Genomic DNA, 25,451 nt, shown 5'->3' on the forward strand with positions numbered 1-25,451 from the left:
AGTTCTACTCGTCCTACAACAGCTGATCCGCTCTCCGTGCTTCCCCGTGTTCCCGCTGGTCTCTACTCGCCAGTCTGCATCGGATCTGCGCCTCACTGTTTTCATCTCATCTAGACCATCGCTACTCTTCAGGGTCCTCCAGGAGTCCATTTCTACATACTACTGCTTCCTGAGTATTTGTTCCCCTGCTGGTCTACCTACCTGTGCGCTGCACCTACTTGATTACCGCTTCACCCCTCCAGGGACTTCGCATCCTGCCGGCCTCCAGCCGTTCAGGTATCTCTGCACTCCTGTCTGACAGCCTGCTTCTGAACCACGGTATGCATACTTCTCATTGACTGTGCTGGTGTATTGCATATCTTGCTGGACTGAGTTTGTTCTCCTCTGGAGTTTACTATCCGCTGAGACTATTGCCATCATTGACTGTGTTATCTTGTGCCGGATTACCTCAAGTGACTTTCTATTATTGCAGTGCTGTTCAGTCATTAATATATTGTGCATGTTATTGTGGATCAAGTTTAAGGTGCCCGTGTATCCCCTGTATTGCAGTCTCTCCCCGTGCTCCTCCTCACATATATATTCAGTGGTACAACTTGCTAGAGGCAGACCACTGATCCCTGTTTCCTGTGTCACCTGTTCCAGTATCCTCTCACATAGCAGTGGTACAACTTGCTAACGCAGACCACTGACTCCCCGGATACCTCCACTTGGATTCCATTCCTTCACTCAGACAGCGGTACAACTTGCTATCCGCAGACCGCTGACTCTCATCACCTCCTTGTTTCTGTTGGACATTCCTCCTCACTATAGCAGTGGTAAAACTTGCTACCGCAGACCACTGACTACCTTCACGTGTCCTTTGTCCATACAGTTCCTCGTGTATTTCTACATCCATATTACCAGTGCTGCTAGTCATAGACTTTCCTGAGCATCTCTATCATCTGCTATTTCCTGTTCTGTGATCACCCTGCTACCAGAGTACCATATTACCATCTATACTGCTCTGGTAAGCCTATCACCTGGTGATCCCTGGGTAAAGACTCCTAGTGCCCGTGACACCGTCAAAGCTGATGTCTGTTGGCAAAGAGACTGTTCCTGAATCAAAGGCCAACTTATATACTATTAGGGTTAGAAAAAAACTCTGATGTCACAAATATACACAGATAACACTAACAAAGTTCTTCATTGGTCCAGAGTTTACGATGTTCCAGTAGACTGCTGGCCATAGATCAGTTCATTTTATCTTCATCCAAAGGAGAGGGCAACTCACTCCAACTGTTGCATACGTGTCTTCCCCCCCGAAAAACCAGTTTAAACTGACCCATAAGGAGAGTGCTTTTGAGTATTAATCTCATATTGCTCATAACTAGCGACCGCTTGGTGCGATCGCTGCTCTGTTGAATCCGGAGTTCTGCTGGCAAAATATGGATCAATATGACACAAAACCACATATTTTAGAGGACGTGAACCATAAATATCTTACTATAATATTATCTATGTACATAAATAGCCTTTATTTAATATATTAAATAGTCGAGTGTGGATTGTAACTTTAAGAAAATGTGTAAGTGTGAATGTAGGTGTGTGCTATTTACCCGTGCGATTGCATAGCATACTAATCGAAATCGCACAGTAAACCGATATTAATTAATTTATCCGACTTCATCCAATTATTCAACTTCAACATCAGGTTCTCTGTGAAAATAAATTGTAAATTGCTGTGGCATTACTTTTGGATATGTAGCAGGAATACAGAATGTTCTGTGAAAGTTTATGATAGGGGCAAGATTTCGGGTACCAAAGATTCAGTACCAACAGGCTCCAATGATGTAAATGTTGTTGGCTCATTGCAATGGATGGCTATGAAATAGTAAGTTAGAACAGAGTTTTAATGATGGATCTATAGTGAGGAATGCAGCAAATAGCAGATTAAGGGCTAGATTTACTAAGCTGCGGGTTTGAAAAAGTGGGGATGTTGCCTATAGCAACCAATCAGATTCTAGCTTTCATTTACTTAGTACCTTCTACAAAAAGATAGCTAGAATCTGATTGGTTTCTATAGGTAACATCCCCACTTTTTCAAACCCGCAGCTTAGTAAATCTAGCCCTAAGACTTCTGTGGATGAATACTATGGTAGTCATATTATGTGCCCTGAGTTTACTAAGTGGTCCACTCATTATTGAGAACTATTCATTGCTCAAAGGAATATAAAATTTGGATTTTAACTTATAAACATCAACACACCTTTTTATTTATTTTTTATTGTAATTATTATTATTTTTTACCTATAGTAGTGATAATCACAAGAGGATTCAACCTAACGCAGTACAATACTTATGGTTATTTTATTCTAACAAATATTATTAAAATGTTTTGATTTTTTTACAACTAGTCGTATTTATGCTTAGGCTTATTCTAATGTATTATTTGAATGAATACTTATGTAGCACATGGCCTCTTTAGTGACACATCTTACTTGTTATTTGGCATTCAGTATTTAAACACATTTGGGTAATTATCTCTTTTAGGCATTAGAGAAATAGCAAAATGAATATAATAAATATTTTAGGAACCTATAATTATATCCATAGTGTACATATCTCCCTTATTGTCTAATATAACATGCAACAGACTATAACAGTATTAAAGAAGAACTCCACCCAAAATTCAAAACCTAGTTTTACTTACACTTATGTGCCATCACCGAATTTGCAGATTCCCTTAAACCCTCCTTATGAATGCACAGGGAAATACATAGGGGAGAGTCATCATCAACATTGCTGTCTGTTTGAATAAAGCAAATTGTAGTAGCATACCAAAGAGCAGAACAGGTGCGTTGGAGGTTTTGGGGAATCTGGTGGATCAAGTGAACGGCACATTACACTAAAACTCAGGAGCTTCAGCGGCCTGTAATGAGTGTGGATATAATGCATCACTTTTTAATAGAGCTCAGTAGATTGTCTGGATGAAACTTAACACTGTATTTAATTGTTTATGGTATCTAATCATTTCAATTTTGAGGTTTAGTGGTCATTTAAGTACTTTTTAAAATCATTTAACGACATTAATTTTTTACATTCCATTAATTCTAGTCACAATGAAACTCCAATTTAAAGTACAAAAATGTAAACAGAATACTTACTGTTGATGACATAAGAATTGTATAGACTTGTTTCATCTTTACTGAGCACTTTGTTGCAAGGTTTTGGTTTGTTAGCCTCATAGTACCAACTTTTGTTCTCATCAAACACAGTAAACATTGCAATTTGTTCTTCATCAGCTTTTTCCTTGGTAGAAAACAAGGACATGCATAAATATGGACCCCATGTACACCAGGCAAAGACAGGGTTGCACACAATCCATTGTTATTGAAAATTTACTAAATAGGGTGGAGATTATGAGCAATGTAAAATGTAGTGACTCAACTTACCATACACTTGGCCAATTTGGTAATTTTTGGCAAAAGTGGCCTGAGGTCACTGTATGGTGAGCCTAAAATCACCACCAATACTAATTAACAGCTGACATACTGTCAGCCGATCACCCTAAACCGATAATATTTCTAGTAATCCAACAACATAGTAATTGTGACCGCTAGGATCAGGCCATTCGACCTGAATGGCCTGAACATCTTGATCTGTCCAATTGATGCTCATGAACTCTCAGGTCCCCCTCAATCTGCCCATATTGGCAGTGTCACGCCTGAGGATCTTTTTGTACACAGACTGGGATGTGTCTCTGGAGTTATGCTGGTGCCTCTGTACACAAAGCTGGGTGGCCTGATTATGTTTCTTTGCATGTAAATGAAAGGACTGGTACAGGTGGTAATAGACTAGCAGAGAAGACCGGGGAAGAACTGGATTGCTGAACTGGGCTGGAACCGGAATGCTGGAACTGGAATGAAACCAGAATAGAGCCAGAATACCGACTGCACTGTCTGAGCTGGAACAATAGAAAAGACTGCAGACAGCTGGTAACCAGGTTGGCGTTTAAAAATACAACGCTCTGCTGGCAACAGGTAAGGGCTCCAAGAAGTCCTTTTATACTAGTTATAGTTTCCTAATTGGAGACTGCGGTTAGCTGGACTGAAACAGTACTCTGAGTTGCTGAGATGGATCAGGTGACTAGATCCAAGATGGCAGCCCCCAGGGACTGGTTTTGGAGAGAAAATTGGAGTGGAGACTGCTTTCCCCCAATTAGCTGAAAGAAATCATTTGACCAAAGTCAAGATGGCAGCACCCATACACTGATTCTGGAGGGATCTCTGTAGTGGAGATAGACTGGGCAGCATCTTGCAGTGAGATCTGAAACCAGCAGACCTCACCTACAACCTCCCATATTTTCAGTTTTAGTGACATCAGCTTCTCGAACCTGCTTCTTCCTTTATAGTGCAATTATGCTCCATTAAATGTTTAATACAAATATTGAAATATGTTGTAACTGAGCATAAGTTCTATTGATTTGCCTTTTCTTCAATGACTATTCGTACAAAAAATATTTCAGTTGCTCAATGAATGCTGCAATATTTTTGTAAAAACCCATCCTACATCCAAAATCCCTGATTTAGATGTGATAAATAAACTGTCCTGTTATGGCAATATACAGCATGCTACAGTTTTGTTTTGTTTTTTTCATATTTTACTAAATTACCTAACATTCATATACAAAATACATTTTTTATCTTGATCACAGAAAAGTATTTGCTCTCAGCATAGACCTACCTGCATTCCTCTGGTATTTAGTGCCATTGACTTGCAGATGAGAAGTGTACCAAGAAGCCCAGATGCAATATCCTTAACTATGTTAACAGTACTATGATATATTCTTGTTAAACACTGAGGGTCACTTTTTGTCGGCTCATCATTCTCCAGAATAGTCCAGTAATAGGTCATTGTTTCTCCGGGCATGACCGTGTTATTCTGAGTCTCCTCACCTAGTATAAAAATATGGATATTAGTATTACAATTTACAACACAATAACAATATAGTGCCAGGACCCACATTTGTTATCTTGTGTCAACAAAGTTAATAAAACCCAAGTCTTACATGAGTCTTACATAACAAATGTATCAAGCTAATGAATATGTCCTTCTACATGGAACCTAAGCAATAAAATACAAGCATAAAACATTCTGAAATCTTTACACACAAAACAGAATTTTGCTTTAGCTTTTTAATCTTAAGACCCTTTTATTTTAGCCTTATAGTGTTTAAAATGTAATACCAGGAATATGAAGGAAGGAAACCCATATATATGCCATGAAGACACACCTTATGCCATTGCGCTACCACCGGTAGCTGGCATTGATAACACATGGCATGACAGATTCAGGTACTGGTAATGTTTTATCAAAGATCCAGTGTATGTGTTCTTTAGCTCTCTGCACCCATACTTTGTTTAACATTGACATTAGCAAAACTTAGTGGGATCATAGCCAGGACCTAGTGTGGCTGAAACCGATGCTGCGCTGTACCCTGCTACCCTCTGACATAGTGCTGCGGCTTAGTAACGCAACCTCAAACACCACAAGACTTTTCAATCCCTCCAAAGCTTACTTCTACTCAGAGGGGAAAGGTACTGTTTCCTTCATTTCTGAGCAGCGGTGCTGTGCGGGGAAGTTAAATAAGGGTAGGAACTGATGGAGACTATGATGAGATGTATCCCTGCCTAGAATCTTTGGGGGCTCACAAATATCAAGTTACTGCCTTGGTAGGCATACTCCATATAGTTAGTTGACCTAGTGTAGCTTGTTTGTTACTGCTGTACTCCTGTGACACTACAATAATGTAGCCTTCAGCAGCACTACTATTCCTGATACATTGGCTATTTTTATATACTGCGCTTAATACTACTTAATTCTTTTGAATTCCCTATACTCAATTTGAATTTAGAAACACATGAGCTGTTGGCAATACCTATCTGTTTTAAAAATGAATTTCTGCCAATATGATGCTGCCATTGTTCAGCCAATTATACAGGAGTGGTAAGTATACCTAGTAAACTGACCACTCACCGCCTTATTCATGGTGGGACTTCCTTTGCGTGTATCTTGTGTGCACTAGCACTACACCCGCTCAGGAACTGACCTTATGCCAATGAAAGTAATGGCATGCAATTCATATCTGAACGCAAATTACACAAACGACTGCCTATGGCTTGAAGGGCAGAATATGAGAGGGAAAGGGCAGATGAACCAAGGCAGTGTACCGTAAGGGAATGCCAATGCAGATGTGGCCGAATGAAGTCCTGGGTTTCTCTAAACAATATTTTTAGCCATATCATTCGCACCAGGTGTAATGCCGACTGATAGCGATGACTGACACAACATAGTCTTTGTATTAGAAAGTAAACGTATGCGTGAAACCAGAAAAGAGAAAACTCATATGCAAGGAAGATTAAATATATAAACGCATTATATGTACATTACACATTAAAGGCATCATGATTCATCCATTTAATATAAAAAAAAGAATAATCTTTCAAATCCATATTGTTATCAATGACTATACTGCTAAGAGTTGTTAATTTATTTTATAATTATATTTTCTTTATGTGACTTTCATTCAGCGGACACTTGTGGGAATACTGCAGTCTGTTCTGTCTGTCTATATAAGGAAAGTAAATTTAGGCAGAGCGTACTTCCACCCGGATGTAAATGGGAACATATCTTGAGATTCGCTTGGATTTGAATACGGTTGGACCTACGCTCAAGCTCCGTGCTCTTTCTTAAAACGAGCTCAGGTTGCGTCCAAACATGAATCAGGCCCTGTATGCTCGTTTTCTTTTAATTATTTACTTTCCAGATAAGCCTACATCAGAATTGTAGACATGTTACAATTTTATCCCACCATGGTACATCTACACCAAATATTTCTACTTTTACACAAAAGCATAATTTACATACAGCAAATACATTCAAAATGTACCTGTGGCCAACACGCAGTGGAGGCCTCCTGCATTTGGGATGATCCAATATACAGAACATGAGAATGTAGCTTATAAGTTCAGTAGGGACTATTGACAAGACTGAGTTATTTCTTGAAGTATGAATATTGGTTTCTCTCACAAGAAGGCTGAACTGTGTGTAGGTGATGGGTGCACTTAGATTCAGTTTGTCTAGTTAAAGTTGCTCACACAATTATATGCAAAAATAGAAATACTGTCAAACCTTTTAGGTTCAGAGATAAGCCTTTGAAGAATCTCAGTAACGATACACCATGTGGATATATATTGTGGGGCTGGCTAGCCATGTTTTTAAATACAACCTAGAAATAGACAAAAAAATTATGTATCAAAACAGCTTAATTTGTATGAATTTTCCATCACAATGATGCTGCCATCATTATTATGATCATCATCATCAACAACACAAAAAATACATGAGACCTATGGGACATGCAAAGATACTTTCTAAAAGGTAAATCAGAAAGGTACGTATAACTCAAATTCTGAAGGATCTTTAAGGGTGTAGTTGACTTGCGCCTCCATGCCCTTACGGTACTCAACTTGCTTCAAAATTTAAGATATTAAATAGGCTGGTCTGAGCAATTTGCACAACACTTTTTGTGTATTTTTTACTTATTTATTTATTAGCTTACACATTATTTTCACCTTTACTTTTTTTTTATTTGTTTTTCAGTTTCATCTGGTAATAGGAGTTAATGAAAAACAATCTTGTGAGAAACGGATTAAGAAATGTGATAATTAATCCTGATTATTAAGATTGACAAGTGAATGATCCATTGGAATTATAATGAAAACAACTGTCGCACCACATCAAACTACCTTTGACAAAGAGGAGTAGTAACATTACATTGCATTTCCACTTGTTTTTATGCATTTACCTTGACATTGTCAGAAAGGATCATGAGAGTTAAACAGTAATATGATGTACTGAAGCTGAATTTTTTCTCACAGTGCTGGACTGGAGCTCAATTGAGGAAACTATTAATTTTCACTATTTTTATGTTGCTTGTGCCTTTTGAACATTTCTTTAGCATTAATATGCAACAGGAAATCTAGTAATAATTTATATTTATTTTATATCATTTAGATTGATATAATGTAATAAGTGTTTTTTTTTTTTAAACTCTAGTAAAGCCTGCAAGATGTCCTGTCACTCAGCCTGGGTGTGGAAGGCTCTTTACTGATTTGGCCACTTATGTGGACAAACTAGATAGTTATACAGACTCTCAGGTCTTGAGCAGGTATGTGTGGTCCATTTAAGAGCCTGCAGTTTGCATACACCCTCTACAAAGAATAAACACAGGTTGATCCCTCCTTATAAACACAGTGGTACTAACTTTTTATGTAATTTTATCACAATATATATTTGTGAATGTTACTAGTAGATCTTTTATATAAGCACACTTATATTTTAGGTTTAGTTATTATTTAAGAAAAAGAAACATTCTATTGTTTAACAACATATAACATTTTGCATAGAAATATATATATTGTCTTGCTTTGTATCATAAACAGCGCTGACATGAGCTAAATAATTCAATTTCCTGTGATGAACCAACACAATTGCTGTATATGTAATGTCTTCTTAAATTCTATAGTGACATGACTTGATTATTGATTAGTATATAATACAGACACCAATGCATACCATAATTGTGTCCTTGACTTGAGCTCGAATGACTGGCCCAATCAGGCCGAGTTCTTTGGGGTTATCCACTTTTAATTTAAAAGTGCTATCGGTATATTGCTTGTAGATGACTTTCTTAAAAGGATGCTGGCAGTACATTCTAACAGCAAAAAAGGGAGAAATTCATTAAAGTGTATTGATCATTATAACATGTCTTACTACTCTCCTCATGTCAACCATTTAGAATTTTCCTTAGCTCTCTGTAAAATCATTTTTTCATTCCAAACCTGCCCCTACCCACCACTGACCATGCTTTTAGAAATCCCTGGACTTACATTGTGATACATGTGTGCCGCAGAGGGTTGTATGCAATCAAAGTATATTGTGAAAGAGAGCAGTGATAATTTTAATATTATATATTCAGTATGTTGTCTCAAGGGTAACAATGACCCTTATTGTTGCTTTGCTTCATTAGGTGACTTTAAAGCAGTGCTTTGTAATATACAGCTCAAAAGGTGCCAGATATAATGCCATTAGGTGGCCTGCCTTACGGATGTTATTCTGAAGACTTACTCAAATAGTAATCAATTATGCAGTCAGTAGAAGATGGCGCTCTTCACAGGCCGCAGGATCAAGGAGCTGCAAAGGTCTAATTTAGTCTGTGCAATGTTTTTGATAAAAAAAAATTGTAATATATTTATTATGTGAAAAGTCTACTTAAAAGGTTATCTATCAGAGAAAATTGCATAATTTGATTCAATGGTATATTAAGAAAAGCTTAGATATTATACTTGAATTATTTTATGTTTTGTAGTATTTATCTGCTGATACACACTTCTTGTCAGCAGTTCCCAAGACAGTTGCATGCAATGCAGAGAATAGTGAGTCCATCGATTATTCTTTATGACAAAAGTTTAGGGCAATTGTTTTTCTCAAATATTTTTTATTAAATTCAAATGGAGAGGCAGGGGGATTAATGAAGCAGGCAATTTCACATATCCACAAATAGTAATTGGATACATTTGTAAAGGGAATGTTAACATAATTTTAGGAACTATAGGAAAAAGGTATATTGATTACAATGCATTGAGATTGGGATTTATATGGCTGCACTTATTGGTTAGGATGGGTGAGGTTAAAATAAAAAAAAACATAGGAATGACTAGCCATGTTACTGCTGCATTATAATGGACTTCAGCAAGGCCACCACCGCCCAGATGGTTAACCTACCACAACAAGCCCACACTGTTTACAAACAAATTGGTGGGTCCTCTCCTCCACTAATTTTAACAGCATACATTTCCGATCATTGATGCTGATTCCAGCTCTGTATTGTATATTCCAGTTACTTACTTCTCGGTGCTCTCTGAACTTCCAGAGTCGTAATTCCAATCAACTTCAACTGCAGCTATATAATGATCCCACCTTTTAATGTATCTTGTTTGAAAAACAGACTTTCTGAGGGCAAATTCTTCTGTGTCTACACATGGTTGTACATCGAAATAACCTTGCATTCCAACTAGAAAATCAAGGACATTGATAACAAAAATGTAAAAACACAATTGTGAAAAACAATCAGTAAAGAATAGATAGTTCTTATTTAGATGACAAAATAACACATTTTTAAGTAAATTGGCTGGAAAAATGCAAGCATTTTTTAAATGTGTTTAATTTGTAGAATGGTGATAATAATAAGTTTTCAAACAACACACATTAGCAAACAGTAGTTTGATCATCAGTAAAGTAAATAGTAATCTCACAATTTCAAAAATTAATCATGAATATGTTAGTCAATATTTTAGTAAAACAGTATACAGTTTTCATTTCTGCATTACCTTCCAAAGAAAATCACCCCATATAGTAGTAATTATGAATTCCATAGTTTTCTACCAATGTCTGAAATCTGTCATTGTTTAATGTTATTTGTTTTGTCATAACGCAATAAATTGTAATATTATGTCATTGTTTTTGGTTCATTCTGCACCACTTTACATCTATCTTATTACTTATGACTGAGTTGTCAGAAACACAACATTTTTGTTTATATAGTAAGAGCTCCACCAAAAATGTAAAATCTAGTAGTGAATGAAGTTAAATTAACATTAAATCCTGAGTTTCACTTACCTGTTGCACTGTTCTCCTGGGCCTTCCAGTCCTGTGACTGGAGTTATCTTGGTCACTTACCAATGAATACACCTTTTCTGCTATCACAAAGGATTTACTATGGAGTCCTTGCGTTCACCAAAACCACTTATTAATATTTCATACTTAAATCACATACACATGTAGCATGAGCCCCACTTGGCTTCGTAAGTTCGTGATACGGAGAATATGCTAGATTAAATTTATCTAATCCAAAAAATGTTTCCAAGGCTTAATTACAAAACAGTTAATAACAAGACATAGAAAATAAGTTGCACAAATAAGTTTCAGAAATAAAATACTAAATAAAACCAGAGTCACTACCTTACTCCTTCAGACTTGGAGTGAGAGCAGTACACTTTGGGAAAGATGGTACACTTCAATCTAGATAGATTGCCTCAATAAATTAAGAATTTTACTAGGTAAAACAACTGATTTAAACCTTTCTCACATAACTCTCACCCCCACCTTCGGAGGTTAGCTGTCAGCCAGGACAGATTGATTCCCAGAATGACACAGGTCTTTTAAAATGAGTTATCTATCCCTAATATATGTATGGCATCTCAGAGGCTATGAGTCTCACCTCTGCTCGTTCTGCCGGCTGGTCAGGTCCACATACTCTGTATACACAAACTCCTCAGAGATGCTTATCTGTCCCTGAGCCTGGCCAATTTCAAAAGACACTTTGTCAATTGCACAGGTCACTTAGGTCAGTCAGCAAGGCACACTTTGAAAGGTTACATACAATATACACATTGTCAAACATGAATATTAAGGGAAAATAACAATAATACATAATCATTACACACATGCCATGGGAAGTAAAGAGTAGCGGGGCATAGACACCACTGTTGATTGTTAGAAATAGGCCCGCGGAGATCATTTCCAGAAGAGCAGCAAAGGACTATTGAGGGATTTGAGGAATCCAGTGGATCCAGTGAATGGAGCATCAGCGCTAAGAAAAACTTACGATTTAATGTTAATTTAGTGAAACCCACTTACTACTATAGTTTATATTTTGGGTGGAGTTCTTTAAACTGTCTAAAAAAAATAATTAACAGAAATCACAAACTAAACATCAATTTTATACACCTCTGTGAATTCAGTCCCATACTCAAATTCTTCTTAGATAAAAATAAATTCTATAAGGCTAGGTACACACGACTAAACAAAATAATTTTTCCTGATGCAATATTGTTAATGATTTTTCCAACGACTGAAAGTCCTGATCAGCATGCCGATTCATGTGTAAACACTATACAAGTTTTACAAGATTTACCTCCAGATCTGTACTCTTCATCTGTCATAATCATTGGCTGAAAAGATCGCGACTCTGTATACCCTATGAAGATCTGCCTATTCTGCTGGTCGTAAATGTGTACACACTGCAGAATTGGAACGACGTTGTGTACAGAGATTTTAAGTCCGTTTATAAAATCAAATCAAACAATACGATGTGATTTGGAACGATAATCATGGATCGTGGGAGCGTACACACTAATGTGATATCGGAACTAACAGTCATTTATCAAGTGATTGGCCCGATAATCGGGTGAAAAATCTGTAATATGTACCTAGCCTAAGAGTCAGCCAGGGACCGTATGAATCACTAATCTATGGACTAAAACATCTTCCTGTTTTTGCCCCAGATGCAAAAGCAATAATGCAGCACCTATACAGAAGCATCTCACCTTCAAGGTGCTTTTCCACAAGAGATGATATCATCCACCTGCCGCTCTGAGTTATGGTCATGTTTGCTGTTGTGGACGCAGTGCCAGCCAGACTTATGACAGAGACTTTATGATGGTTTTGCTCCAAGGATTGTCCAAAGAAATGAACTGAGAAGAATTCAGGTTTGGAGCTCATGCCTAATAGATGCCAACTGATTTTGTCATTAACACAGGCTGTAAAGTCTGAAACACAGATAAATGTATATCTGACCATCGTGCACACAAAAAGTAAACTTTATCTGTAAAAACTGAGTCATCATGTTTATAATAATGTGCTATAGGCTATTCCTTTAAATGTAAATGCATTTACAATGTCCTCACTACAGCAAGTATAGTCACAAAAGAAGTTTGAAACGGTTATACTTTTGATGTTATAAAAAAAAAGAAGATTTTAATCAGCTACTTTATGTTGGCTATGACAAAGATATAATTAGTGTAAACCAACGTCAAAGTGTCTCAATGCAGTGGCGCACGCATGGGGGTTTCTGAGTCTCTAGAAACCCCCCTGCGCTAACTAAGTGGCCACTGTCCTATACAGCAGCCGCTGCGCTGTCAAAGAAGTGTCCGCGGCAGTGCTGTATTGTATACAGCACCGCCGCAGATGCTTCTTAGACAGCGCCGCAGACGCTTCTTAGACAGCGCCGCGGCTGCTGTATAGGACAGCGCTGGCGAAACGGAGCATGCGCAGCAGCTCTCTCTCCGTTTTTTGTTTGGTTTTTTTGGGTCGGCCCCCCGACAATCCTCCGTGCACCGCTGCAATGATGTCTGTTCAAGTGATATGGTAGGGTGCATTCTCAAAATAGTTATGTTCACTGTGAGTGGGAAACATCCAACAAGTGAAATTTGTTCCCATGCAACACATCCATAAATTCACAAAATTATGGTCTCCGTATCTATCTATCTATGTATCTATCTATCTATCTATCTTGTTTTACTTTTTTATGCATGTGCTCAGTGTGTGGTGCTAGGTTATATGGATTCATACCTGGTCCGGTCCCTCTTACATAGCCATTTACTGTATACATTAGAGGTCTCTGTTTTGTTGATGGAACGTTTTGCCAGCTTTTGCTTTCATCAAACACAGCAAACATCAAAATAAAATCCTTATCGAAGTGCTTTTGTGCCCCATTATTATTGAGGCTTCCTAAAAAAGTAGAAGGGGAAAAACAGCAGAAATACTATAAATGATCATGCTACTTTCACAAAGGTACTTTTATCTGATAATCTAACAAAAGTTTTTGTTGTTCTATAGCAGTGTTGGCTAACCTTTGACACTCCAGGTGTTGTAAAACTACAAGTCCTAGCATGCTTTGCCAATATATAGAAGCTTATTGCTGGAAGGGTATGCTGGGACTTGTAGTTTCACAACACCTGGGGGTAAATGTATCAAGCTGAGAGTTTTTCGGCGGGTTTGAAAAACCAATCAGACTCTAGCTATCATTTATTTAGTACATTCTACAAAATGACAGCTAGAATCTGATTTGTTGCTATAGGCAACATCTCCACTTTTGAATCCCGAAAACTCTCAGCTTGATACATTTACCCCAAGGAGTGTCACAGGTTAGCCAACACTGTTCTATACCATTAGTCTATACATATATAAATATCAAAGAACCAGCTTGGTCAACCCTAGCCCAGGACCGCCAAGAGCAACCTCTGTCTCTGGTGCAAACGCTTCTTGGGTCTCGCCATTTGCACACAGCCTAGGGAAAAGTCACTGCTGCTTGTACTGCTTGGGGTGGGTGACTATTTGGGCCAATAGACATCTACCAGTCAATTTCCTGCATCTATAATCCAGCTTATATATGCCCATGGATTTATGGATGGGTCCCTGGGTGATCGTCCTATCTTCCCCCACTATAAACCACCAATGCCAGGCCCCAAGGGAAGCCCAGGTACTTTGTAACCACCATCCCACTCTCTCTGTGTACTTATAATGCAACTTTATTTCAGTGTATCCAAATACATGGATGGCTGAATTGGATGGAATCAAGATGTTTGGGGTTCAAATGCCTTTCTAACCACATGGATGCCTGTTTGGGAGGTATTAAAATGTCCTAACTTACAGGTCAATAGCAATCATCTCCCAACTACAGTTACAAGGTACAATAATGGTACAATGGATTTTTAATCTGATTGTTCTCAGGCATTACTCTCAGAGATATCACCATGTATGTGGCCAGCTTTATAGTCATGGTCAAACTTTACTGTATATGTACTTATTCATCATCATCATCATCATCATCATCATCATCATCTTTATCATCACCATTTATTTATATAGCGCCACTAATTCCGCAGCGCTGTACAGAGAACTCACTCACATCAGTCCCTGCCCCATTGGGGTTTACAGTCTAAATTCCCTAACACACACACAGACAGAGACAGGCACAGAGAGACAGACAGACTAGGGTCAATTTTGTTAGCTGCCAATTAACCTACCAGTATGTTTTTGGAGTGTGGGAGGAAACCAGAGCACCCGGAGGAAACCCACACAAACACAGGGAGAACATACAAACTCCTCACAGATAAGGCCTGGTTGGGAATTGAACTCATGGCCCCAGTGCTGTAAGGCAGAAGTGCTAACCACTACACCACCATGCTGCCCTTATTGTGCATTTAATATTGTTCAGAAATAAACGTAAGAGTAATAGATTTTGCGCTAAACAGAAAATGAAGGATACTAGTAATAAAAATGTCTGATACAACGGTCCTGTTTGCCTGCATTTTTTCACTGTTTATGTGTTTGTTGTGAATTTCAATAAACAACATCCAGGATTTTATGATGTTTTGCTAAGTTGGCTTATATAAGAGCTACTGATGCATTTCACAAATACAGATAAGACTTAAAAAGGTACACCCGGATTCCTCAGACAGATGGGGGGGCTGATCATTAGAGGGTTCCTTCATAAACATCTGGCGGTGTTGTCCAAAACTCTCTAATCTCTGGCCAGATTTCAAGAACCTAATCCTTAATGTTTTTAAATAAATATCCCTCTAGCACCCAAGTTCTTCTTCCTTCCCATCAGCCAATTTCTTTAATAAGATCTGAGGTCAATGTTTGTCCTCCTTTCAATCACAATCTCCATTTGAATGAGCCTAACTGTACTTCAAATAATTAGTCATCCTGACTCAAACCCCTCCACCACCCCACCCCTGATTCTCTAACGGTCTAGCCACACCATTCCCCCACGTTGTAAATTTTAAGTTTTGTGGCTCTTTAAATTATACAGTTTTAACTAACATATAGATTTATTTTAAGATGTTCTAACAATGTAAACACAAGTCCATATAATTGCCTTCTACTATGTTGTTGGACTGTACACAGAATGTATGCAACTCAAGTTCTAATATAGGACTTGAACACAAGACATTAAGGACATTAAGACAAAGTCACCATTCCATTGATTTCTTCAATAAAACTAAAGCAATTAAAACCTGGGAGAGAACCATATGATCCTGATTGCCACAATGGCATCGGGAGCTCTCATTATGTTATCTCAGACATGGGCTGCACTGGTATTCCACAGAAACCAATTGTAATTATGATTTTATATGGTACTACATTTACATTTTGATTCCTGCTGGCCACTCCAGTGCTCTTGAGCAGGTGGACAAGCGCTTTGTAACTGCTGCATTGTTTTCATTAGTGGCACAGTTACCTTGTGTTTGTGGAACCTGTTGGACTAATCTTCCATGTACCTTTATTTTGACCTTGTTCTGAACTCAGCCTGCACTGACCCTTGCTTAAAATTTGACTACTGAAGCTTGCTGCCAGCCCTGACAACTTGGAATTTTGACTTCTGTAGTTTGCTGCCTACCCTGACCACTTGCCTACATACAGATACAGACACTTGCTGCCAGCCCTGACTTCAGCCTGCCAGCTGACCTCCTCTAACAATCTTACATAGCTCTAATTGTAAGTTTTACCTATTTTCCCTTATCCTTAATTTAATGTCTGGATCTTCCCTATTATGTTATTCCGTGGCTGCCTGCTGTCAATAGGCCTTCTATCCATCTCCTTTCTTGTGTCTAATATAGAAAGTGTGTTATGAACACCTCTGCTGAAGGTGAATCTCACGCGCAACCTGTTTTTAGATCCTAGAGTTGAAGTTTGTGCAATATCACATATTACATAGTGACACCAAGCCAATGACAAATATCCAATATTACTCTACGCATATAAAATACAAAATTGTTTTACCTTTTTTACATATCAGCAATGCACCAATCAATCCAGAATTCATATCTTGTACCATGTTTTCCATGGAATAATAAATACTGGTAAGACAGTCAGGGTCACCTTCCTCAGGTCCCATATCTTCTGTGATGTCCCAATTATAGGTATAAGTTTCACCTGGCAGAACAGAATCATCCATCTTTTCCAAGGGAGATGTACCATCAGCATATCTTGCTCCTTATCAAAAAAAAATACACATTAATACTCCAATCTGGTTTTTATTGTAGGAAATTATAACTGGATACTAAAGACCTCACAATAGGATTGGACATTACTGATAGAATTGCAGCAACGATTATAAATTTTTTTGCTTGGTTCCAGTGGCAGAACTAACGTGGGTACAGTTGGTGCGGCCACTACGGGATCCAGGGGTGAGGAGGGCCCTGCAATGGAGAGGCCCCCCGTCCAGGAGCCCCCACACCCGAGGTTGCCACATCACCCCCAGAGACTATCCCTCTGCTCCGAAAAGCATGCTCAAAAGAGACCCCCTCTGTGCTCTTTGCAGGGCAGAGTGGGGGCATGGGAGGTTACAGTTACATCGCTGAACCCCTACACAAACTTTGCTATGGGGCCCTTCGATAGAGAGTTCGCCCCTGCTGGGCTTCTAAGAATTGCACTACAAAAACCCTTACAAAATCTATAAATTGCTTGACTGAGGGTTCTCTCCTATCTCCACACACAGCACTCCTTACTGGTATTCCCCTGCCTCACACAAGCATTATGAGTACTGAAGGACTTATGTCGTATATGGGGTGGTAGTGGAAATAGCTGCAAAAAGCGTAGCTTGATCTACATGTCCTGAGAGGAGTAATTTTCATGCTGGGCGTGCTGTTACGCAGTGACAATAGTGTGCCAAAAGTTGGGAACAGGTAAAGTAAAAAATCATGCTGACAGGTACACATTAACATTCAAAGCAGATCATTTAACGTCATTAAAAATCCTAATAATGCAAAATAACCTTGACAAGATAAGATAACATATTCTACTGTTGGAACATAATGTTGATATCAAATGAAGAACATAAACAGTGTACACTACAGTATAATTTCAGGACTGTGCTAAAGAGCACAACCTGTGTTTCTGTAACTTCATCATTGCTTCAATATGTATATTGTTGCTGCAATTTTTTATCTACAACTCTGATTCATGAAACACAGAATCAACAATATTTGTATATATTGTGGCAAGAGCCTGCTACTGCAGAAGCACACGCATACAACTTCTTCCTTTTTATGGTTCTTTATCGTCAGGATGGTAATAATGTTTTGACACCGTATACTTGCACAGCAATTATGGAGACCCTCAACGCTTACTATACATAGTCCAGCTCTCTGTCCAGATCAGCCAGCTAGCCCAGCGTTGATCTCCCTGAACAGTGAAACAAGCAGGGTTGTATACCTGACACTCCTCCCACAGGCCTAGCTTGATGGACAGGTGACACACCCACCTTCTCTTTAAAAGGAAACGCCCATCCCTGGCTCTGTTTAGACTATCAGACCCACCCTGTCTGTTTGCTGAGAGGAAGCAGCTTTTAAATCATGTAAGTAAACCAATTTTAAACTACACATATGTTTTTACCTGGTTTAATCTCCACCTAGGTACATAACTGTGCCAATGTTTTACTCTACTTCCCTGCTTTCTCTGCATATTGCCAGCTAAATGCCTCCTTTTGTTACAATATATATATATATATATATATATATATATATATATATATATATATACACACACAGTGGGTGAAATAAGTATTGAACACAGCAACATATATATTTAATGTGGCTATTGTTATGAAATTTACACCAAATGTCAGCAACAACCCTTGCAGTCCACACATGCAAAGAACTCAAACCATAGATATCCATAATTTAAATTGCATGTAAAAATGTGAAGTGACACAGGGAAAAATTAGTGAACACGCTTCCTGAAATTTATTTAGTACTTTGTACAAAAGACTTGTTGGTAATGACAACTTCAAGACGCCTCCTGTATGGAGAAACTAGTCGCATGCATTGCTCAGGTATGATTTTGCCCCTTTCTTCAATGCAAATAGTATTCAAATCTTGAAGGTTCCGTGGGCTTCTACTATGAACTCTGATTTTTAGTTCTTTCCATAGATTTTCAATTGGATTCAAGTCAGGTGATTGGCTGGGCCATTCTAGAAGCTTTATTTTCTTTTTCTGAAGCCAATTGAGAGTGTCCTTGGCTGTGTGTTTGTGATCATTGTCTTGCTGAAATGTCCACCCACGTTTCATCTTCAGCATCCTGGTAGATGGCAACAGATTGTTATCAAGAATGTCTCTGTACATTTTTCCATTCATCCTTCCTTCAATTATATGCAGTATGCCAGTACCATGTGCAGAAAAACAGCCCTACACCATGATGTTCCCACCTCCAAACTTCACTGTTTGTATGGTGTTTTTGGGGTGATGTGCAGTGCCATTTCTCCGCCAAGCATGGTGTGTATTATGGCATTCAAAAAGTTACATTTTGCTCTCATCTGACCACACTATATTCTCCCAGTATTTCACAGGCTTGTCCAAATGTTGTAAGCAAACTTTAAACGAGCTTCAACTGTCACAAATCTTGCGAGGTGCACCTGCTCGGGGGCCCGTTTATGGGGAAATGATGTTCTTTCCACTTCCGGATTATAGCCCCATCAGTGCTCACTGGAACATTCAGCAGTTTAGAGATCCTTCTGTAACCAATGCCATCAGTATGTTTTGCCACAATAAGGTAGCGAAGGTCTTGAGAGAGCTCTTTGCTTTTACCCATCATGAGATGTTTCTTGTGTGTCACCTTCGTAACGAGACACCTTTTTATAGGCCATCAGTTGTGGCTGAACCAGCTGGAAGGATTTCTTTCTAATAACTGATAGATTTCAGCTGGTGTCTTGGCTTTCAATGCCTCTCTTTCTTCATGTGTTCAATACTTCTTCCCTGTGTAATTTCACATTATTACACAAAACTTAAATTATGAACATCTATGGTTTGATTTCCTTGCATGTGTGGTTTGCAAGGGTTGCTGACATTTGGTGCAAGCTTCATTGCAATAGCCACATTAAATATATATTTACTAAGAAAAATGCTGATGTGTCCAATACTTATTTCACCCGCTGCATATATATATATACAAGTTAACCCGTGCATGATACTCATGCATTCTAGTCAAATCAAGCTACTTAAGGTGTTAAAAAGGTTCTTGTCATGCATTTGGGCCATAGCCCAGGCCTCAACCACCAACCACTCCCCACTGTCACCCCCGACAACCACCAACCACTCCCAACTGTCACTTCTCCTTCAAGAAATATATATATATTTTTTTTAAATCTTTATAAACACTTTTAACAATTAACAAATTAAAAACATCTTAGTATACCAAATTCCAGCCCTTTCTGAATTTTTTTTTCCACACACACTAATAATTTAGTAGGTCAGTGTATAACTCCGCCCAGCAGGTGGCAGCTTGGTTTTATTTTTTCCACACACACACACAGACAGACTAACACACGCCACTAGACATTTATATTATAGATATATATATTTATATATATATATATATATATATATATATACACAAATAAAAAATGGAGGAAGCACTCAATACTTAGATAACTCCCAGAGGAAATCATCCTGCATAGCATTAACAAACAAACACTGTCCTCTATGCAAGGTACACAGTGAAAATGCAAAACATCCAGATTTCCAAAAAGGCACAAGTGTTGAAAAACACAAAAAGGCAAGTCAGTGTATCTGTTGAGTTTCTGTTTCTGTAAGTTATAAATATATTTGTATATCTATTCAGTTCAGATTTTTGAATTTCAACATTTGTGCTGGATTTTGTCCCTGTTTGGACATATGGATGTTGTAATATATATATATATATATATTAGTGACATAGAGGCCTACTTGCCACACCTATCCTGTATAGGGAAAGATGAAGTCCTGGGAAGTCTGCAGGAGAAAGCTGCATACAGGGTTAAATCCTTACACAGTCAGGCTCCAGGACTGCACACACTTGGGTGTTCTTAAGAGGAAATTACACCAAAGGGAGGAGACTTGTGCACATTTTCAGTTGTTAGGTGTGGCTTATGCTGAGTAATTTGGCCAGTGGATAGAGAGCTGGATTGTGATAGTAAGCATTAGGGTTACGAGGAGGTGTAGGCAACTGGGTATTGCTTACTAGTGTCATGCTGTTATTGTGATGTGAACAATAAAGCACCATTTGCCCAGTCGGACTGGTCCCATAGTGGGCTACCTTGAGCTGAGTCACTGGGCCATCTGCATTTTTTTCGTTTAAAATGTTCCTAATAGACTGCTGAGTCGAGTCTTGCCCCCCGGGCTAAAATTTGCCAGCCCTCCCCTGACTAGGTATAATGTTTTTTCTTCTGTCACACATTCACACATTCAGGTCAATGCAGTCATCAGGATTTTCTACTTAAGCCCATTCATCATCATCATCATCATTTATTTATATAGCGCCACTAATTCCGCAGCGCTGTGCAGAGAACTCATTCACATCAGTCCCTGCCCCATTGGAGCTTACAGTCTAAATTTCCTAATATAGACACACACCGACACACAGGCACATACAGACAGAGAGTGAGACAGACAGACAGAGAGGGAGAGACTAGGGTCAATTTTGATTGCAGCCAATTAACCTACCAGTATGTTTTGGGAGTGTGGGAGGAAACCGGAGCACCCGGAGGAAACCCACACAAACACAGGGAGAACATACAAACTCCACACAGATAAGGCCATGGTCGGGAATCAAACTCATGACCCCAGTGCTGTGAGGCAGAAGTGCTAACCACTAGGCCACTGTGCTGTCAATACTATTTGCACTGATCGGATTTTTATTAGATCAAATTTTCCTTGGACCAGGCAATTGTTTCAGCTGACGCTCTGTACGATTACTAAAGTGACATTTGTGTCACATGATTGTCTGCAGCCCCACATTCGGAAGGAGGATGTACAATAAACAAGCAGACAGGAAGAAGTGAGCAGGAAAGAGTGAGGGGAAAATAGAAAAAACAAAAAAAAAAACTAAAAAAAAACAAAACAGTAAAAAAAAAAATTAAAACACATATTAGTAAATGACAACTATATAAGGTTCATACAATATGGCAAATGTGCTTTAGTTTTACCAGCCACATGGCTGTTTAGGATTAAGATGCTTGAGTGAAATTATAACCATTGTTACCTTCATAGCGTTTCCCATATGTAATGCCTTGTGGGTGAATGGTGAGGGGCTTAGAAGCCATATTCTTAAAATGAACTTTTAAATGATCTCCAACTTCTGCACGTAAAGTTGGTCCCAATATACCTGAAAATGCAAACAGAACAATTTTTAATATTGTAGAAGACTTTCACTAAGTAGTTCTTCACAGGCCAGATATTCCGATAAAGAGATATTTATTTAAAGAACTGTTTCTTTCTTTTTCTATTTTCATAATTATAGGTAAATAGGTTTACTATTATTTAATGTAAGGGGGTATCAGTCTGTTATTTAAACAAACCAGTTACACTGCAGATTGCAGATATGTCTAATAAAAATGTTTAACCAACAAGTGGACACTTTTATGTAAACTAAAAAAATAATTTTGGATGGTTTAGATGTGTTAAGTGAACCATAGATTTGACTTACCTGATGTCCATTGATCTATTGAACTGGTTGACCCTTAATACTTCTAATGGGCAGAGCAGGATATCCTCCTGTCTTGTGTTGGTTTGTTTAAACTTTCCTCTGTGAACTCCACATTCTGCATGGCAAGTTCACGGGGTAGAGCTTTTATAACATACTTGCCAACTCTCCCGGAATGTCCGGGAGACTCTCACATTTTGCGAGAGTCTCCCGGAGTCCCGGGCGAGTGTGGCAATATCCCGGATCTGCCCACTTCACTAGGAAGTGCCCACTTCCTAGTAAAGTGGGCAGAATTAGCTCCCAAACACCGCGATTCCCGATGAATTGCGGCATTTGGCGCGCATTTTGGAGGCCCGAACCCCATCACGCCCACCTCCTCCGCAGGCTCCCGGATACCAACATTTCAAAGTTGGTAAGTATGTTTTATAACCGAAACAAGGCCTACCCAAGCAGGAGCCTGTTATAAATATCATGGGGTCCCACAGATCCAAGGAGAGGAACTAAGTAAAATGTAGCTAATAAAACAAGTGGGAGAGCACAAAATAGTGTAACTAGTTATGTGCAAAGATGGAATACTGTGTACTTTAAGCAGAATCACTGTGTGCTTATCTGGTTAAATAGTTGCAGGTCACATTCTTTTGGGGCCAGAATCTTTGAAGTTTAATAATAAACTTTGATTTCTACTCTTGGCCAGGATAAAGTAGCTTTTGCCAATAAGATGTGTCTGCAAAACAATAAATCAGGCCAAACGCAACAGCTCATGTATAACATATCCTATGTACGTAGTTGTCACTTACATACAACTGGTGCGCAAGATCCACTATACTATTTTGCACACTTTTAGGTTCAATAATGTACTGGCTGAGGAGCAAGAAGGGGGTAGCTGCAACATTTATATTTAAAATTGTTCTTATTGATTGCAATTTGATGTATAATTTTACATGCACTGAGTAGCACTTTGGTTGTTAAGAGTGCTTTTAAGGACCCTCACGTAAAATTATGTTTTGGATGGTTTTAGATTAAAATATATATATATATATATATATATATATATATATATATATATATAATATATAAGAAATATTATTAACATATAAATACTGAAGATATTTGAGCAAATCATTCAAACTCCACATATTGCATAGGACTTACCAGAACCTTAAATGGCTGCTAACAAACAACAACAGTCTGCAGTAAAGTAGATTAATAACAAAATGTCATACAATCTAAAATCTCTTAACTTCTGACATGATATGGATGCTTTCACATATATTTGTGCGTGATTCAAGATTAATATCTTATTATATTCAATAAACCTTATGTGGTGCTTTAAGTTAAAGCTATGACCACTGTCCATGTGAATTTATTCACCCAATTGCTGCTGTTTTACAGGTACAATCAATCAATGTGTGGCAAGGTGAGAAAATGCCACATCTGGGGAAAGGGTTTAACCTCCTCCTGGGAGTCAGGAGTAAGTCCCACCCATTCCTCATGGGGGAGGAGCTTTGGCCTATTTAAGTGCTCAACTTAAATCTAATCTTGGCTTGTGTCTGGGGAGTCTCACACCTCTCTACTGAAGGAGCCTATATATCCTGAGCTTTGTGCTTAGCTCTGGTTTGCTGTTCACTTGTGTTGCTGTGATCCTCACAGTAAAGCTCCTGCTTGACCCTGACTCAAGCCTTTGGCTAGTGACTTGATGTTAATGCACTACACAATGACAAACTGCACAGTGTCATTTCTCATGTTCTACATGTTGTTATGCTTGTTCTGTTCAGAGTGACTATGGATGATGTGCACATATGCAACTGCTCATAAGTAAACTACTAAATGAAAATTGTATTAAATTTTATTAATTATGCATATTTGTAGGCAATTATTTTACCACCCTTCTTTTAAATGTGTATATTTTCAATTCTCTATGGGGTTGTGTCTGTTTCACACCTTAGCTGACTGAAGCTTGTCCAATGAGTTGGGACCCAAGCGTCATTGTATATCTGACCTCTGCTGATTGGCCAAGCTGTAGTCAGCTGAGATCTGACACACTGCCCTGCCCAGTTGAATAATCTCCAGGCCTGGAGACTCACAAAATACAGCAAGCTAAGAGGGAATAAATGAAAATCAGGCAATTGGTGGTTCCCACCACTAGTTGGGGTATGGAGGTCTGGACACAATGTTATTGTAGGGTGGTGTTCTGCTTTAACTTTTTTATTTCACCTCCCACTATCGCAGTCTTTTGAGTCCTTTATTTCACCTTCTTCCCTTCCCCACTGATAGAATCTCTCAAACTTACAGCTTCAAGAGATGCAAACTTGCAACAGCTTTGATTGGTCTAGTGTAAGGTTGACTATTTAAAACAAGTATCTGGTTACTAGGGGTTACTGCACTGTCCTAGTTTGCACCTGTGTTAATAAACAACCCTCTATGGGGTGTTATTGAGCTATTATAGTATTTATTTAACACTAACAGTCAATTACAAATTGCAGACCTAAACTTCTCCTTAATGTGTGCATGTGCACTTAAATACCAGTTCAGTTAAGGTGAACTCTCACTACCTGGCACTTTGAACTATACTCTGAGAACCCTGAAAGGGGGATGTGTCTACATTTGCAAGTTGAAAAATAAAATTGAAATGTGCATGATAATGTAAATGTCACTTCAAAGTCCAACGAGCTATGACTTTAGGACCACCCAATTTGTTCATTTCAACTTGTACATGTTCTTTAACATACTGCTCAGTTTAGCCTGATTTCAGTCTTAAATTAGTCATGAATGTGAGGGGATACAAGGAGTCTTTATAACGATTTTATTAAACTAGGTGCATTTGTGCGCTTAATCCATACTTAGCAAGGCACACCCCAATCTCCCCAACTCATCCCATAAGGAAAACCTCTGCACCACGCAGATGCTGCCATTTTGGCCTACATAACCATGTGTATTTATCAGACACTCTGGGCTAGATTTATTAAACTGCGGGTTTGAAAAAGTGGAAATGTTGCCTATAGCAACCAATCAGATTCTAGCTGTCATTTTGTAGAAAGTACTAAATAAATGAAAGCTAGAATCCGATTGGTTGCTATAGGCAACATCCCCACTTTTTCAAACCC

The 25,451-nt window shown here is 38.5% G+C and overlaps 1 protein-coding gene across 1 annotated transcript in view; it reads right to left on the bottom strand.

The window, feature by feature from the left end:
• The window catches only part of F5 (coagulation factor V), an 80,646-nt gene that overhangs the window by 49,566 nt on the left and 5,629 nt on the right, over positions 1–25,451 (bottom strand). Inside the window, exons 3-11 of the mRNA XM_075196374.1 lie at positions 21,907–22,029; positions 16,672–16,884; positions 13,453–13,611; positions 12,429–12,650; positions 9,949–10,114; positions 8,617–8,755; positions 7,171–7,267; positions 4,723–4,934; positions 3,144–3,288 (exon numbers count right to left, since the gene is read on the bottom strand). Of these exons, the coding sequence (XP_075052475.1) occupies positions 3,144–3,288; positions 4,723–4,934; positions 7,171–7,267; positions 8,617–8,755; positions 9,949–10,114; positions 12,429–12,650; positions 13,453–13,611; positions 16,672–16,884; positions 21,907–22,029 (1,476 nt within the window). The remainder of the gene's footprint in view (positions 1–3,143; positions 3,289–4,722; positions 4,935–7,170; positions 7,268–8,616; positions 8,756–9,948; positions 10,115–12,428; positions 12,651–13,452; positions 13,612–16,671; positions 16,885–21,906; positions 22,030–25,451) is intronic.

This window comes from Mixophyes fleayi, chromosome 2, assembly GCF_038048845.1.
Source record: "Mixophyes fleayi isolate aMixFle1 chromosome 2, aMixFle1.hap1, whole genome shotgun sequence".
NCBI classification, from domain to species: domain Eukaryota; kingdom Metazoa; phylum Chordata; class Amphibia; order Anura; family Limnodynastidae; genus Mixophyes; species Mixophyes fleayi.